The sequence below is a fragment of the Buteo buteo genome, chromosome 11 (genome assembly GCF_964188355.1).
Source record: "Buteo buteo chromosome 11, bButBut1.hap1.1, whole genome shotgun sequence".
Taxonomy (NCBI): domain Eukaryota; kingdom Metazoa; phylum Chordata; class Aves; order Accipitriformes; family Accipitridae; genus Buteo; species Buteo buteo.
In genome coordinates this window covers 20,884,848-20,903,875 of record NC_134181.1, presented here as the reverse complement: position 1 = coordinate 20,903,875, position 19,028 = coordinate 20,884,848, and the positions used below count along the sequence as shown (strand labels likewise).

Genomic DNA, 19,028 nt, shown 5'->3' with positions numbered 1-19,028 from the left:
GTCTCAGGGTTTTTTTGCACAAACTGCCAACAGTATGAATCAGTCAGAGATGGCCTTTTTTGATGAATGAACATGTAACATTTTGCCTATTTCTACTTGATACGGAAGTCTGGACTAATCTGATGTCTATTTGTAATCTCTGTAATATCGAACTGCAAAAGAGACAGGGAAAAACCATTGTTCGGAGCTCAGCTGAATGATTTGCTAATTGGCAGAAGCAAATGGTAAGACATTGAGAGCATGAGTTAAAATTAAATCATCTTCCACCTCCTTTTAGATTTAGCAGGTATCTTGGTTATCACCAAAGTTGTATGTAGGAGAGGAAGAAATTAGAGCAACAAATGTGCAGGTTTGGATATGTGACACACAACTGGCAGGGAACTAGTAAAAGAATAGTAAAGCAAGAAATCCCTGTACTCTGTTGCCTGTATTTTCCCAATGTCTTTGTTTCTCATGTATTCTCTTCTCTTGCCACTGAAAAATGATCTAAATAACCCACTCCCCAAATTCAGTCCCTAGGCAGATGGCTTGCTCTGCCTGCCAAGCAGCAGCTGGACACGTCTGCTGCTTGATTGTGGTGCCCGATGCACATTTATTGAGAAAAAACACACACATAAATTTGTAAGACTGGAGCTTAAACCAAAACGCTATAATCTATTTGAATGCCTACATGACTCGAACACAAGCAGCTGATTAGAATTAAATACCTAAGTCACTTCTATGGTTTTAATGCAAGATCTTGGTATCTTTCCATTCCCTAGAAAAGAAAATCTATGATGCAGAATGGCCCTGCACAATCAAAAAATAAGAAGCCGAGCCCCAGTCCCAGCTAGAAAACCCTCCGGTGTGATATTTCTCCACTCTGTTTGCACAGATAAACCCTCCCTGATCCTTGCCCTTCACAGTAAACACCAGCCTGCTGCTCCCAGCTCCAATCTGCCTTGTTGCCAGCATTAAACAGGCTCCCTCCAGGGACCCCGCTGAGAGGCTGCCTGGGAAAACACCTGGGAAATATGATTAGAAATAGAAAAACGTACTTAAATGTTTTTTCAAACAAGTTTCTGTGCAGTTTTTCCAGCTTTGTGTTTCTCCTGATGACCTTCCCAGTGAGAAATTTTTATTTTTTAAAAGCCGCTTTTCTTTGATGAGTCTGAGAAGTTTAGTAGTTCTGTCAGCATGCAGCTGCTGAGCACCAGCTTTGGCACCAAGTGTATCTTCACTTAAATGGAAAGTAGAGCAGAGGATAGCATAAGTGATATGTCGGCACAGAGAAGAATAAGCTAGGACTCAAAAAACATCTTCCACACAAACAGAAAGAACAAAATCCACCAAATGCTCACACTCTCGAGAGCCAGAAATTAGAGCCAGACATATAATTTTTTGTGCAATCATTTTGTCCCTTTCAGAAGGGATAAGAACTGTCTCTTGAATCAGTTAAAATCTCAGCTGATTATACTATCTGTAGTTTGTTTCCCAGAGAGCTAATTGAGAACATTCACTATTCAAAAATTAAGTTGGTTTCAATGGGTACATCCATCTCCGTAGCGTGGGCTTCAGCTCCCAGACAAATCCAGCTCTCCACTGAATCAGGTTTGCAATGTAAATAGCCAAGATTAGAGAGGGGGAGAAAAAACAGGAAAAAAACCAACCACCTTAATCATAATCATCATTATTCCTTGCCCAAGAAGTAGAAGTACTTTCTGTTCAACTTTGAGAGGACTGGACTGCAAAAGTCTGGAGAAAAGCAAGGGTAGCATGGGCTAAAGTCCGCAGTGGACTCTTTCAGACGCAGTGTCCTCACACCAAAGGACAGCAGGTCCAATGCAGGTTGGGGGAATGTAAAGCAGCTCAGAGGGTGTGCCGGGGGGGACTGTGGTATCCAAACAAAGTGGTGACAACAGACCTTTTCCACCAGAGGAAAATCATTACTGGAGCAGAAGGACAGCAGGCTGCTGCGTGATCGAAGGAACTGAGGGTGTGCAGGTCTGGAGCAGGGTTGTGTGCTGGAAGGAGGATGTTGAGAACCTCATATTCACTTGTGATGATGTGAAGGTCCATTTCTGCCCAGGTTATCAGCTGGAGCACAAGGTGTAGCTTTAGTTTGCACACATCAAGCTTCCTTGCAAGCTGTTTGCTGCTAGCTCTTTGCTTGGGAACACATTTTGAGCTCATTTGCCTTTGTCTCTGACCCTTCCAAAATGCCACATTGCTCTTACACAACACCAAACCAGGAGTTTTCAGAGGCAGGGTACCACCAAGCTGGAGAGCTGCAGGGCTGCTACGGAGATGCCTTCCTTCGGCTCCTCTCATGGGAAACAGCATCAGTTCAGACCCCCAACTTCACTGGGAGCACCTTGCCAGCATCTCCTCCCACTTTGGGATGCTGCTCACCATTATGGAGCATTAAGCTTCATAGCCACAGCACAGTCTTAAGTGTTTGCACAGGGTCTAAGGGAACACAATTTTACGCTCTGGGTATCAATGCAATCGAAGTAACAGAGAAACAAAACTCATCCCTGCAAGCTATCAGCCCAATTTTGAGAGCTTCTGGCCCCACAAATGCCATGATGATGTTTGCAGAGGGTTGAAATTGGACAAGAGCTGAGGGGATTTTTCCCAGCTGAGTTAGAGGAGGAAGGGGCCTGGGGAGGGTGGGCAGGAGGAGCACACACTGCCCTGCTCCCTCCCTCTCCTTAGAGGCCACGGCACTGGCACCAATGCTCTGCACAGCCACCGCTGGCTCGAAACACACACCGTAACCCGTCAGTCACAACTGCAGGAGATGGCTCGCTCCTGCTCGTATCCCTCATTAGCGCTAACACAATCTTAACAGCTTCTCCTGCACAATTAACAGCCAGTGCAATATAGACTTGTCCCTCCTCGTTTGCTCTGCTTCCATCAACCTTAAGTAAGCGGCGCTGGCAGCAGGCCATGAATTTTGGTATCACCGGGCCTGAGGAGAGGCTGTCCCACCATGCCAGCCCAGGGCTGGACCCACTGCAGCCAGCTTCGCCTTGCCAGGCAGCAAGGTTGTCCCCACCAACAGCTCCACTTGGGACCACAGCCATTTAAACACCCCACTCAGGGCCAGGTACACCCCATCTCCCTGCAAAAGCAGGGGCAGGCCCAAGCTCCCACCCTGTCCACACTGGCATTGCGGGTCTCCTGGAATGCTGGAGCCGAATCCATCACTGGAAGCAGCACGGCTGTGCCAGCACAGAGCTCTCCGGGCAGGACTAATTAGCACAGGCAGAGAAGCTCATCAGCATTGTTACCTGCTTCTGTGGTGGCCCTGTGCAGTCGTGCCTCCCCTGGCTCTGGGGTTGAACACAGCACTCAGGTTAGTAGCTGCCCTGACCGTACCCCACTACATCCCTGCACCCCAAAGCGATCCCAAATTACTGATTTATAAGACAGCTCCCTGTGATATCTCAGCAGCTGAGGGGGCGGAGAAGGAAGGTGGCTCCATGTTTCCAAGAAGGACGTTGTTCTGCATCCAAAGTTACGCCATCAGTTCTCCCATCCATCGCCTATCATTGCCCCTCTGGACTTCCACCCTGGGTAACTGCCAGGAAGAGCAGGAGACGGCATGCTGCTGAATGCGGTACAGGCTGGAGAACCTGAGCGTCTTCAGTTCTCCATTTGTCACAATCCTCTGGCAAAAGTGACAGTCTGGGGAAGCTGTGAAATGCTTCTGAGAAGAGATACTGCTTCTGTTAATTATCCTACATGAATGCTCCAACCTTTTCTAGTGCTTGCCATTGGAGAAAAGAGCTCATTTAGAGGGGGAGAGGGGGGAATGAAGCAATTAAAAGAATAGCTATAAGCCTAGCAAAGAGATAACAAACGACAGAGCAGCAGAATGCTAATGCCATGTTCTTGGCTCCTTGTGAATGGACCTGTACGGCTCATCGGACAAGTCCTGCTCCAGTGAGCAGATCTCTCCCCAAAGGATTGCCCTCTGCAGCTATGAAAAATGTACGAGATAGAAAAGGAATTTTTGAAATATCTCCTGCCAGGACTAAATTTGTTTGGTCAATAGCCACGTCTGACCTCCCCCTGCTTCCACAAGGACTGAGAGGTGCTCCTTCCTTCCGAGGCGATGCAAAGCGGGTGTAAGTGCTGGCCCAGGGAGCTGGAAGAAGATGGGAACTGTAGGTCAGACAAAGGAAGTTTTGTCCAGTATCACAGTAACATTGTTAAAGGGCTTCATCTGGTCATTCATGACCCTAAAACTTGTTTGACTTTCCATTTGCAGTGACTTTTTCCTTTTAAAATTGATACATATTGTTAGAAAAGGTAAGAAAAGGTTTAGATAACTCTGCAAATATAACAGGATTTCCCCAGTGAACATCAATCTAATGTTTTCTAAAGCCCTGTTCTGCCACTAAACCAAATATGTATATTTAAATATGTATGTCTACATATCATACATATAATTTGTGCGATTCCAGTAGCATTTATATTAATAGTAACATATCATTACCTCCCCATTAATCTTCAGGCAGCTCCCCATAAAGCAGTGCTGAAACCTCCTGAAATAGCAGCTAAACACAATAGTGAAAAACCACCTAGCAACATCTTGCTTTTGCCTCCTGCTTCGGCTGGGAGGAGTGAAGGGGGGCAGCCAGTGTGAGCAATGGAGAGAAAAATGCCACTTAATCATCGTTTTTAAGCAACAGTAGGTTTATGAATATAATTTTGCCAAAAAATGAGGGAAATACATGACACATTTGGCAGGTGCCTGCTGCCAGATGAAATAGCCAGCAATGTTGGGACTTACAGCACAGTCGTCGCACCCTGCCATGGATGGCAGGTTCTCTTATGGAGATACCCGGCAATAAAACCCCCGAGGCGGGTGTTTGGAGCCATGCCCACCACGCCACATCATTAACCTCCTAGAGACACTTCCCAGGCAGGCAAGAAGAAAGAAGGAGCCTCATTAACACCCCTGGCCTATTTTGGGGGTATCTCATTTCAGTTCAGCAACCTCCTAACTGGCCTTGCTGGCAATGAGGTGTTTCACTGGGGGACTGTGATGCCCGAGACAGAAGCACGCATTCCTCCAGCCACAGCACATCACGACTGACTCCCCCCAGCAGCACATCTATGCCTGCATCCATAGCCAGCCTCATTTTCCCACTCCTCTGCCCAACTTTTCTCCATTCCACCACCTTCCCAACTAAAGCAAGTCAAGCAACCAGTACAGACGTTCATTTTATCTACTCCAGTAAGGCAGTTCCCTGCTCCTAAAAATACTCCAGGAAATTGAATGAACATTTTGTAATTTGGCTGGTAACAGCAATTACTAATAATCAGCAAGAACATAATTTTCTTCATTTTCTACTCTAGCTGCAATGTAATTTCAATAGCAAACTTTGTTTTGCACACTAAACAAACATGATATAAGAAAAACACACGGATAAAATGGAGTATCAAAAACCAGCCTTTAAAATAAACAAACTTCTATCAAATAGCAAATAATTGTCATTCAAATAGCCTTTTGAAAAGATAATGTTGTTCCTACGTTCCCCTGTAAAATGGAAGAATGAAAGCTCCGCTCCACTCCTCTTGCTCGGTGGCAGCAGTGCTCAAAATTGCAACCCTAGTGCTTGGGCATGCCGGGGGCTTGAGGCAGCATCTTTCCTGCCCAACCTCCCACAAACCCACCAATTTACTGTGCAGAGGAGAACAAAAGCAGTGCAAGGTGAAGACCACACACACAACTTGACTGCAGTCAAGCAAACTACTCGTTTCATAGTGAAAAGCACTTTTGCAGAAGGAAGCCCAGCTCTGAAATAGGTTTTCTGGAGACTGAGAGCTCTTGCAGATAAAAAATGAGGACTATTTTCTTCCCCCAACTTCATAAATTTGCTGTAGGTGTCTATGCTTTCCAAATCAATAAGCAAGTGCCAATTTCATGCAAGGATTTAACTTGGAAGGGTGACCAACTCATTGCTTTTCCTTCCAGCCAAGAACAGCAGATGCTACATGCTCTGTGCAAGTATCGGTCCCTAACGCGTATTGATGACTGGATCAAGCCAGCTTGGCAAAAGAAAAATACTACTGAATTGTGGGAACTCTTGCCACGCTCAAAAGCTGCTCAGCAAGACCCTGCTTGCCAGCAGCACTGTTGCATGACATTAGAAATGACACATTTTCTCTCTGTCCAGTTTAGAAGACATCCCTTACTAAGGCTCGGAGCAAGCTGCAGATTCTCTACAATCCCCAGACAAAAATGGATGGCAATTCAATTTCCCATTTGAAGAAGGCCAGAAGAAACGAACACACTAAGTCCCATACATCCTGGTTTATGCACATCAGCTCCCTACATTCTTTCAAAGGCCAGGTGAAGGCTGATAAGCTCAGGCAATGCTAGAAATTATTTCAGAACAGAGGCAGGTCTACAGAGAGCCCACCCAGGAGCATCACCTGGAGCTCAATAAATAGACCCACAAAGGGCAAGGCAGCATCTAGTATCTATTGAAGAGGAACCATTAGAAGGGATGGATCATTCCCAGCTAATTTTAATAACAAGATCACTTAAGTTCCTTTGATTAATTATTCAGTGAATACTATACGCCTGTGAGAGACTGAAAGAGTTAATCTCTCAAACATTGTGGTGGGGCAAGTTCTGCTTAAAGACAATCCCGCACAGCAAGGAGCCAAGGTGAAAAGCCCATCAGCTCAGACATCAGCAACAGGAGTGGGAGGGTGTGCTGGAGGGTATGCAGCTCCCTGTTCTGATATAAAGATCAAACAGTGGTTATGTCTGCAGGGAAGGAGAAGTTACTCCACAAACGAGCCCAAAGGCTCACAAACTGCTCATTAACTAGAGGAGTTCAGGTGCCCACCCGAAGGAGGGGCAAGGATGATAAAAGGACACAGACTGAAACCCCGGGTGCGCAAGCTCACTGGAACTGTTGGCTGACTGAACCAATGCTGGACCCAGGACTGGTGAGATCTTTCTCTCTTCCTTTTTCTCTCTCTGTCTTCTCTCTTTCCTTTTCCACAAACCCTACACCTCATCTGTTTCAAGATATAAACTGTTGACCAAGTCTGAGACTAAGAGTGGATCCAGCCGCCCCTGGGCCCTTCTCTGAGGAGGAGTCTGGAAAGCAAGGGGGTCTGCTCTGAACCTCGGGACTCAACGGGAGGGATCTCCTTATTCCCTGAATTGATGTATATGGTTACATGGTGTACAGAAGTAGTCTTATGGCAATTCCAGTTGTGAGAAACCCTGCCACCTACTACCACGCCTCCCCAGTTCAGTTTGCTTTTGTCATAAATAAAATCTTTAACTGATCGTTTGTTGTCGTTTCACCTTAATTTAGCCCGAGGGAATTTCAAATTAAACACAACTCCCTGGTCTGTCCAGTCTGGGTCGTGACAACACCAAGCTGGTCTTTGGCATTTCTGATCTTGGAATAAGTTTTGGGAACTAGACGCATGGGAAAGACTGGATTTTGAGAAACCTCACAATTACTTTGCTTTCAGAAACGCCTTCAGCAGCAGCCCTTGTATCGGGTCGATGAGTTTTACATCTGCTGCTTTGGTGCCAGCACACTCTAGAACGATCACTGCTTTCCAGGGGATATTTTGGATGGGTGGCAAAGCATGCAGCACTCACACGGGCAAGGCTCGATCTATGTGCTGCCAGATAGCTTTATAATTAAGCAGACTATTATTTTTTAAGCACTTACTGCAAGACTTCTCATCTGAAATTGGATTATCTTTTCATCTGCTTTTTGGACAGAGCTTTTCTCTCTAGAGGAATAAGAGTCACACTAGAATATGACTCAAAGCTGGCTTTTCATTTGTATTTCCAAACAGCCTAAACTACTCGGGCGTTTGAAGACGGGTTCCTCTTGGAAAGAGAAAACCCACCAGTGGGCTGTGTCCCATGTGCCAGTGCCCAGCACCATTGTTACCTGCTGGTGGGGGGCGTCCCACTGGGGCCCCCAGACCCCACAGCTTTGTGCCGATCCCAAATGCCGTCAGTGCCAGACACTCATCAGGGGACCCACAAACACCTTGGACCCCTTCAGAGGCAAAGGCAGTCAGAGGAGGTGCTGAGGGAGAGACAGCAAAGGCAGGTGGAGGGGAAGGAAACATCAGCTGCTAACGTGCTTGTCACCTTAATTTGATAGCTCAGCGCAGCCTGCGAAAGCTTGATTCTCAGTGAGAGCGGTTAGGTGCCATATTTAGTTTCAAATTTGATGTAACATCAACCTAAAGAATGCCTAGAGCCCTCCTCTGCCATGGTTTTTCCCTGCTGCTACTGCAGCTGCGATGCAGACCGCGCAGTGCTGCTCGTGGATCCGTCCCCTTGCTGCCTTGCCCAGGCTTTGTGCGGACAGACGTATAGCCACATCAGGCTGCTGGGATCTGAGCTGAGGCAAAGCATCTACGCCAGTGGCTGCAGGGCTTGTGATGGCCTCCACGCAGCTGAACTTCACAGAGAAGGGGGCTCATTTCTATTAAGTGCTAGAGCGATTACTACTTTCCAGGGGATATTTTGGATGGGAGGCACAGCAGGCATGGTCCAAGTGCAGGGGAGAGAGACATCACAAAGAGGCAAGACCACAAATCATTCCAGTTTGATTGTGTAAAATAGCTGGATAGGACTATGCTTACAGAGATTCACACAGTTGCCTTTTATAGTAGAGTGAAGCTTTTAGATAAAGTGGAAAAGCTGAAGAGCCATATAAATGCCCCCATGGGTAAAACTAAGCATCATTTCAGATGCCATAAAGATCAGGTTGCACTAAAGAAAATAGCCTAAAAAAACCACCAAGACAAAAGAAGCCATAGTGGCCATCATGCTGAGACACGAACCAAGCAGAAATTGAGATTTTGCAAAGTTTTGCAAAGCAAGTCGCACCCCAGCAGCCTCTGTGGTGCTCTGTGGTAGCTCTCCAGAGCAGCACTGCCCCTGCACACTAATGCCGTGATCCAAAGGCTCTGTGAAACAGGGGGATGTCAGCACAGGGAACTTACTTGGTGTTGTCCGAGTCAATGGTATGAAAGAGCTTCTCAAGTTCTTCTTCGTTGAGCGTCCCATCAGAAAAAAAGGCCTGGAACTCCTCCAGGGACAGCTTCCCATCATCTGCAAACAGCAACACAGCCACCGTTAGGGAATGGGCAAAGTGAGGGGCACAACGACTGAAAATCAAGAGTTATGTTCAGATTTAAAAATTCAGACCAAAATTATCTCAAAGTGCTTCTGCAGAACTGGCCCTCAACCAATGCAGAGCTCACTGGCCACAGAGTGGGACTTAGCAGCACTGGAGGCGAAGCTTCATTGCTCCTGGTTATGGGTGCACTGACCATTAGCAACTAATTGGGCTATTAACCCAAAGCATGACTCAAGACTGAAGAGGAAAAGCCTGCAAGCTTCATCCTAAAACTGAATTACATTTAAGAAATTACGGAGCTTTTTGTCTACCATATGTTCAAATGATGCAGGATGCTCATTAAGGGACATAGAATAGATAGGCAAAAACCCAGGGCTGGAATTAATGACAGACCTGGCAGTATCTTTTGCCCTCTCCATCCAGCTGCATCCTCTCCAACACAATGCATCTCCCAGTTCTGGACAGAAACGCCAAATAGCAGCTACCAAGCATAACAAGACACCTCTTGCTTCAACTGTTTAAACACATAAGGACCATGCCATCTTAATGTTGTGCCTTTACTTCTAAAGGGACCTGATGACGCACAAAATCCATCTGCCTGGCCATACGGGCTACAGCTTGCTGGGTGCCTTTTGGCAAACCTACCAGCACGCAAAGGAGTCCCAACACAGAAGTTTAATAATGTTCTCCTGGGCACCTAGAGATGAACTTGCAGGAATTTCAGCAGCAAGCTCCAAGCTCATCCTTGAATGTTTATTTTGACAGCGGCTCTGGCCAGAAGTGCACAGGCACTTTAGCAGCCTCATGTCCAGCTGTACGAAATGGCCCTGCAGACAGTCAATGCTTGGGGGAAAGTGTCGCTGGTCTCAACTCAGAGATCAAAAAACAACATCCAGATTTTAAAATCTGGCCATACACTTTGCATATTATTTTATATATTAGCCCCAGCGTCAATTTAATACTAGGCTTACTACAGCCTACTTAAATGACCAAGAAAGAAAAAAAGAATTATCAATTCCATGTACAAGGGGATATAAAAAGGAGTCCGTTGCAACTTTTGCTGATAAGGTGACAAAGGCTTATGCCTAACTGTCAAATCTGGAGCCTTTCTCTATGTGCTGTGGACAGGTACAACACATCTTTAAAGCCACAGCTGGTAGTGAGAAGGTCTGGAGAAAGATCCTATGAAGAAATTCAGTGATAAAGCAATGGGAGAGAGAAAAAAGAAACTTTAAAGGAACTTTAATTTACCTCAAGTTTCTTGTTCAAGTCGCTGACACTGTGCTCTGATGTGCAGCAGTGCCTAGAGGGGAATAACTACCCCCGCTCATGTACTGTTTAGAGTCTCTCCATTCATATCCACAGAAGATTCATAGACTGGAAATGCTGCCTACTTCGCAGTAGGAGAATGTATCATCTATTATTTAATCAAATCAATTATAAACCCTGTTGCTTTTCTTTCAGGAAATGATGCTAGAGGACAAAATTAGCCAATTTACCACACGCACATCAATATTTCTTCCCCAAACTAAATAAGTCTGCTGCTCCTAAAACATACCTGCATTGCCAAATGCTAACCCAGTTTCCCTTGCCTGAAAGACAAATTTAGACCAGTGATACATTGAGCCGAAGATGCCTATTTAATTGGCAATTACGAAAGGAACACAGCAGGAGAACAAAATCTACAGCAACACTGGGTGAAAAGGGTATCATTGTCAGAACACCACAATAGCTACAGAGAATGCCCAGCTGCCTGTATTGTTTTTCTGCGTTCTTTCCCCAAAACGTGACTTCTCTGCAGCAGGCAGGGTGAAGAATACCAATGCAGGGCTCAGAGGATGGGTCCCAGATTTGCTGTCTGCTTCTGATTACAGAAAACTAAAGCATCTGTACTTCAACAAGTACCTCTTGCCTGAAGCATCCCACCAGTGTCACCTGGAGGCTAACCCAGGGGTGACACTCTTTTGCTGAAGGAGATAAAAAGGCTGTGCCCAGAGCAAGAGCCCCATCCACACCATCCACCTCCACCTCTGCACGTTGCACAACTGGATGAGAAGCTTCCCCCACAGTGCTCCTATTTATGCAGTATCCTAGCCAAGATCAAGGTTTGGTTTCTTCTGATCCTGACTGGCAATGAATATATGTCTTCAAGCAACAAGATCAAAAGGATAACGGCATTTCTATCCCATGACGGCTAAAAAGTTCTTCATCTGGGGTACAGTCCCTGCAAACCTTAAATCAGTGCTTGTTCACCTCAAAATTGTCCTTCCACACAGAGGGCAGGCAGAATTAAATTCCCAGGAAAGTCACATAAATCAACTTACTGGGAAAGAGAAACTGTAAAATGAAGTGATTTTTTTCAGGAGAGTATTTTAATCCAAATTTACAGTTTGCTCACCTCTGAAAGACACTAAGGTGTTTCTAAGTTTAAGGAAAAAATTCTTTTTCCTTTACCTAGCTTATATCTTATAACCTGTCTTTCATTTTACTCTTGCTTGATTTTTTTTTTTTCTTTTAAGTAATGTGTGCCAGGCTGCATTTTTGCTGCAGCCTCTGAAACGTCAGTGCTTAAAACTTGTGCCAAAATGCTGTTCTGATTCCTATCTTGCCCCTCCAGAATCGTAGGTACCAACTACCATGACGGGTCAGATCGCTGAAAAACAACAGCACACGCACTGATTTTTTTGGCATTTAACAGCCCAAAGTAATATAGGATGGGTGAAGGATCAAGGCCAGGTGGAAGCATAGGTTGGATGATGCTTTGAGCAACCTGGTCTAGTGGAAGGTGTCCCTGCCCATGGCGGGGCGATTGGAACTGGATGACCTTTAAAGTCCCTTCCAACCTAAAACATTCCATGATTCTGTGATGAAGGATCTAGAGGAAGGAGGAGGTGACAGTAAATTTTATTTCATTTTTATTGTTTGGAGACCCCCACAGAACTGTTTGGCCCCTGGCAGAAATTTGAATAAAAGTACAAATTTTACTCGTAAACAGCACTCGAGACTTTCATCCCCCAACAAACACCACTACAAAGTACCAGTCAGCTTAAAGCTGACTGTTATTTAATACAAGCTGGAATACTTGTCCGCAAACACACAAAGCAAAAGCCTTCCAGAGAAACAAGATAATCCTTGAGCTGCATATCTGTAATTGTGAAAGAGCCTGAAAGCCGCAGGTTGCTGGTGCCCAGTGGGCAAGGAAGCCTTTGGGCAACTTGGGCGATAAGAGGAAGCAGACAGGGCTGGGATTTGGCAGTTAAAATTAAACTTGCAGAAAATCCTGGGCAAGGAGTATTGACCACAGCATTACGGACACCAGGTCCACCTGCCAGCGAGTGCCGTGATAAGAGCTGATGGAGATGCTGTGCTCCAGGAGCAGCCTTATCAGGAAAGTCACAGGAAAGCAAGCTTTTTCTGAAAGCAGAAGTGCCTGCACTTGCCAAAGAACGGATAAGACTTCCAGAGACCTGCTTTTTTGCTGACAGCTCCTGGACTTGAGAGATACAAATTCTCCAAATGAACTGGCAGGCGTTGCACCAGAGTGGCAGCGTCAATCATACGGTTCAACCTTGCCCATGCCCTGCCCTGTAGGAGCTTGTCTGGGGACACTTCAGCCCTACGTAGCTACTTTTGATAGGAAGGATTATAGAAAAATTGAGATTCCACACCAAATCTCACTAAACAAAATAAGGCTTCCATCACTTTTAAGATCTCAAGAAATCTTTGTGACTTTTTTCATCTGGATGACCACATTAAAGGCAGGCAACTTACTTTCACCCACCCCCACCCCCCCCCGCCCCTTCCCTTTACACCCGGTACTTGAAGTCAACACCTAAGCTGGCAGCAAGGACTAACGCCACCAACTAGAAATCATCTACATTGGCGCTGATCAGTTGAGAAAAGAGATAATCAGGCCACAGATATTCTACCATCATTTTTTCCTGAGAGTAATCTTTATTTTACTCTAGTTTTTCAAAATAATTCAATCATGGGCAAAGACTAAAGCAAATTACTGGCCAAACAGAGTTATCAAAGTTAAAACTAACTGGGGAGAGAAGGATATAACAGAGACTATCAGGAAGCCCCAACTGGGATTTTATTATTGCTCCATTTGCCATCGTTAAAATCTGAGGAGTCTAGAGGCAGCTTTTATGCCTTCTAACTCGCACAATCAGACTGCTCCCACCTGCTAATGCAGCCGAGGGAAAAATCAAACTAAGATCATAAATTGTCCAAAATATAGGAAATCTAATGGCTGAGTTTGGGGAAATTCACTCAGCGATACAAATAGCTTAAAGCATCTACAAAATAAGGTCACTGTTCTGAGCCTGAGTTTGCTAAATCCATTTTCAATTACATCAGGTTGAGGCTGCTCATATATTTTCTAGCTATATTATGAATATATTTCATTACTTATTTTTATTACTCTATGAGTACAAAAATGCTTTAAGTTCCACTTAGTGTGCAAGCGCCAACAGAGCTATGGGTAAGCAAACTGGATTTTATTGTGGCCTGTGAATAAAAGTGACAACTCTATTTTTTTCTTCTTTCTTGGGGGTGTGTGCATGCAGATACATGAGTCAGCAAGAACATGGACTGGCTTCTGCCCTGGACCCTTCATCCAGCCCCCTTGGAAGTCAGCAGGAGCAGCTTTATTCATTTAAATGAAGCTGGGTATGGGCTTGAGTTTTCAGTCCTGGGCTGTTAGGAAAAACTACGACCAGGTCCACAGACCTGATCTGTGATGAACCTTTCCACTGGCCAAAGAAGGGGTGCGATCACGGCAGCACCTGATCCGCTCCCAAAGTCATCTGCAACTCCTCTGCAACTTGCGCAGGCACATAGCAGCCAGCTGAAAATTATCCACCCAGTTTGACTCCGATATTACAGTGTTACTTCGGGGACAAGTGAATTTAGTTGGAAGCAGGCCTGGTGATTCACCTCCAGCTTTGGCTGAAGCTGTGAAGCCACAGGAGTTCTGCATGAGAAGCACAGCCCACGTTTCAGTGGCTCCTTACAGGGACAGTGCCATTGCCACTGGAATGGAGCCCCTGCAAACGTCTTTGCTAATGAGGTGTAACGCACATCGTTAAAAGGAAATTACTACAATTATAGTAATTTTCTAGCAAAAGGAATTTACGGAATGACTCCAAATTCACCTTTTTTTTGAAAGTTAACTAATGCCCAGCCCAGATGTTTTTGCAAGGGTTGGTACCACACCAAACAATCCACCTGGATAGCCTAAGACAGACTGAGGTTTCCATCATAGCTGATAATCTCTGTTTGAAACACTCCTGTGCACTTCCTAATGCTGGTTGGGATTGCTGATGGGACTGACTGGTGGATGCTGGCACAGGAATGCAAAGGCTGGTACAGAAGAAGCCACCGTTTCCCACACAGACAACGCCAAGGACTGAACTTCAGGAGCTGGGGTATTGCTTACTCAACTCATTGGAAAACACTTGATAAATGCTCTTCTATGTATTGGGCATGATTGCCTCCTTCGTCTTCTTGCCATTAATGCAGTTTCAAGGTGGTGTCTCCTATGTTCTGCCAGTGACCCCACCACAGCTCCCATGAGCATAACCCACGGCACTCCTCGCTCCAGGGCTGGCTGTGCACAGGCACAACAACCCAGTGGCAAATGCCACATGCAGCTCTACTTTCAGCATCACCATTTTCTTTTTGCTATGTGTTAATTCAAACCTTTGGGATTTCTTTATCTTCCTGGGACATCTTTCCTTCCTATGCTCAGATGAGGCCTTATAGAGACATAAACTGCATATGGCAAATGAAAGAACATCTCTTAAGAAGACAGCCAATAACCCTCCCTAGTCTTTTACCCCAGTAATAAAGATCAGCTCTTCTTCAGCAATTTGAAGGTACTTCTCTCTGCATCAAAGCACGGAATTCATACAAAAAAATATGAAGGCAATTTTGGTCTTTTCCTTTCTGCTCTGTAGCAAATGGTGCAGTTTCGTGGTATGACTGGAACTGGTGCATATTCAAAATCCTTGGCGGGCACTGATATAGCAGGACTGAGGCTCCTTTTTGTGCCAGGGTTAACCTTTTAATTTCCATTAAAAAGGGGAGAAAGTGACTTTCATTTCAAAGTGACCACATCAGTCAGCCTAAGATGTTGAGGAATGACTGAAAGCCTGGTTCTTGCCTAGGATGATGAGTATGCATGTACCAAGCAGACGATGGCTGGCAATCTTCTCTTTAGGACCTGGCCTGGGCAAAAGGGGGGATTTCCATTGTAGTCAGAAACCTGCACCTCATTGCCACCAGAAATAGCCAGGGCATCCAGCAATGCCCAATAACATGCCAGAATTTTCCCTAAGCTGCTCAGCTTTTATCATCAAATCAAGCCTTTTGTCATCCTAGAATTAGAAGTAATTTTGAAATTCTTTTTAATAGCAGCTATAGATAGCTATCAAATGTAGGCCGGTAGGCAGGGAGACATGCAGGAGTGATATAGCACATTTTCTCCCACTGTCTTTTGTGAAGACTCTACTTTTTTTCAGTTTCCCAGATAATCCTCACCCTGCTGTAATGAGCTGATTTAAATTTTTTTTTTTCTGCACTCACCCAATATATTGACTTCGGATGTTTTACCATAGCTATTTAGGAATGTCTTCCAAAGAAATTCCCAGTTCTTTACAAATTAAATGCTGGGATCAGACTTCCCCAGAGTGCAAATAGCCTGGCCAGGTTCAATGTGACTGCTGCTTAATAGAGGCCATAACAAACCCTACCTGAACATTTGGAAGAGGATTCAGACAGAGATGCCAGTAATCCACAAAGCTTTCTTAATCCCCCATTTGCCTATGGAGAACAGGAGGTAACCTGTTTCAGTTTTCCTCTTGCTAATTAGATTTCTTTTCTTGCAATTTAAAAAGAAAATTAATGTCAACAGCCAATTTCAATACATTTGCTTCACATCTGTAGTGGCACAAGGAAAATACCGAGTCAGCCTCTCCACGTGCTGCTGCTCTCTAATAGTTTATGAAAACCGCAGGTGATCTGGCCCCCGGGGACAATTTGTACGTGAACATGTTGGTCTAGCTCTGGGCAGACTAGTGGGAAAACATTCAGGAAGAGAAACCATAGCTTGCAGTAAGCAACCTCCTGCTAAATAGTTCCTGTTAAGAGGCAATACCTGCACTCTCAGTGCCTGCCTTTGGGCTCCAGCCTGGGCAGCCAAGAGGGGCTGGAGGGGAGGCAGCCCGGATGGACGCGCACCATGGGTATTTACTGGTCAGTGTGGTAGCACACAGGAGACCTCAGGGCTCCTCTGGGCTAAGTACCATAAATATATTGCATATAATAAATAAATAAAGAGACTGGGGACAGGCCTTCTCCCCTCTTTCGCCCCTCTGCCCCATCAGGAGATCTCCATTTCCAAGCTGTTGCAGCCACCAGCAGACCCAGCTTAGCTCCAGACATAAAACTGCCACTGCTTCTAGTTATTTTTCATCTTAGTTGGCCTCAGCCTGTCTCCTTTATATTAGGTGCTATTAAATGGCTGACTGACTTTGAACAACCATAGCTTTTTAGCACCTTTGATTTATTTGCCCATTGAAACTGTTTCCCTCTGAGTTACACAAGCACAAGCCACCATGGCAAAACAGCAGATTCCTGTGCAGAGCTTGTAGCCTCCTGACCCAAAGAGCCCAATTCTCTCTCCCAAAGGCTTTGATTCTCCACATATTCAAATATCTGCCTTGCTTTCTCCATTGTTACTCAGCCCCATCTTTCTCTGTCGTCCCAAACATTGTCCTCCTTCTCCATTGATGTGCCTTCAGTATCTTCTCTCCCCACACTCCCTACCTTCTTTTCCTTTTTGAACTCTTGGATACAACATGCAATGAAGTTGTAGATACAGTTGTACAAAACTAGGATTTCTGTTTTAGAGGGGATTGTATGGAGAGAAGTGCCTGAAACATCATCAACCTTTGATCCCTACCACTTGATTGCCAAAATTTCTGTTTATTTCCCAGGCAGCCTTATTGCAGACCCCTTCTTTAGTCACCCTCCCGAAACACTGCATTTCAAAAACACCAGCAAGCTCTCCACTACCAAACCTCCGGTCAAACCACACAAGCTACTGACAGCCTGTCTAAACATTTGATCTAAAAGGGAAATAAAACATAAAGACAGCACAGCTTGTCATTAATACAAGACTACTCCATGCTCCAGTGTTCCCAAAACTGTAAATCCTGACTTCAAAACTTCCTCCTTCCATTTAAGGCAAAATTCTCCCAAGGAGACCTGGCTAAAAGGAAACAGAACCTGCCTCCTACAGTGCCCTAAAAACAACCATTCTCCATGGGAAGTATTACAAACCTTGAAAAATACACTAAAACAAATAGTGGGAGAAAAACTGATATTTGGATATGTATATTAAAATATTAAATAGTATAGCTGCTATTTTTGTATGCAACAAATAGTTCATTTCTACGCAGCAGCAAACCACAGTGTTATATGTAATTCCCTGCAAGGTTAAGTATTTCTCTGTATGCACAATAGAGGTGGTCTGGGAATCACAGAGAAATTTAGATCTGCTACTGAGCTCTGCCACCATCAAAGCAGAGGAGTGGGTTTATTTGGGAGACTTTTTTGCAATCGCCCCCATGCATATCAAAAGCTATGTGTGGTTTCAGGCTGTTGCAAGGCTCTTACTCCTGCCATGCCACGGTCCTCCTCCGGATGCATCCCACTGGATATGCTGAAAGGCAGAAAGCTGGGGGTGATGGGCAGAGACAAAAAGCCACGACAGCACTCGGTGTGCTCTCCTTCATGTCTCCTACAACAATGAGATGGGGCCTAAGGGAGCTCACGTATTTCTGAACTCCAGGTTACCTTCACCTTATCTGAACAAAAAGCCTCTGAGAAGCTACCATGGGTAGCTACATATTGCAGAGTCCCTTCCCTCCAGGGTGGCTGAGGACAGACCACATAGGTACACCCATGCCTGACCTCCCGCTATGTTCAGCACCAGAGGGAAACCTGGCTTTCTCTGTGGGGACAAGTCAAAACATCACTTCTGGAGCTTACCAGAAGGCCGCTTCATTTCCATCTCCAGGAAGGCAGCCAAAAGCTTCATTTTGCTGAAAAGCAGACCCTGGAGTTACAGCTCCGTCCCGCACCCAGCCAGACCAGGAGGGCATGACCAATACTCTCAGGAAATTGCTGGAGCAGCCACAGTGTGGGCCCAGCAGCTCCGGCGCCGGGGCACCTCTCAGATGGACTGTCTACCCCACCGGATTTAGGGAACAGCTCAAAGACGAGCAGCCCCACAACTCTGTGCATTGAGGCCGGCAGCAAATTTGGACCACAGAGCTCACCCAGCATTTGGCCTCCTTGGAAAGCAGCAGCAGATGCATGCTTTGCCAAAGACCAGGCTGAACAGGAAAGAGAGAAGGAAGAAAATTTTAGATAGCAGGTTCTTCATCTTAAGTTAAATCACGTGGGAAAACACCATCGCTTACTGACAGTAACTACTCACACGTTCCTAAAACACATCGCAGTCTGTACAGGGCCCTCTCACTCCCAAAACAGCAGCAAAACAGGCAGCCCTCTGACGAGGGAGAAGAGAGGACCATACATTACTATACTTGCAGCAGAGCAGACTATAGCAGAGCCTGGCCTATGGGGCTGCAGACCTGCAGCAAGCTTGCCCAGCAAGTGTGTATATAGCCATTTCTCTAAGACTACAATATTGTCCAAATTTGGGTGTTATTTCACTGGAAGAGCAAGAAGGGAAGATAGTAACATCATACTGACCTCCTCTGCCAAATTAATGTCCCCGCTTCTGATTGAGGACAACTCAGTAAACAGATTTAGAAAGGCAACGTATGTAATTTTGTGCCGTGCCCCAGCTGGGAA

General features: G+C 45.4%; 1 protein-coding gene across 2 annotated transcripts in view; it reads right to left on the bottom strand.

Annotated features, from left to right (window-relative positions):
• NECAB2 (N-terminal EF-hand calcium binding protein 2) overlaps nt 1-19,028 on the bottom strand; it is a 101,958-nt gene that overhangs the window by 35,428 nt on the left and 47,502 nt on the right. For both annotated transcript variants that reach the window (XM_075039382.1, XM_075039383.1), the window contains one exon: nt 9,001-9,109. In XM_075039382.1, coding sequence (XP_074895483.1) covers nt 9,001-9,109 — 109 coding nt within the window. The remainder of the gene's footprint in view (nt 1-9,000; nt 9,110-19,028) is intronic.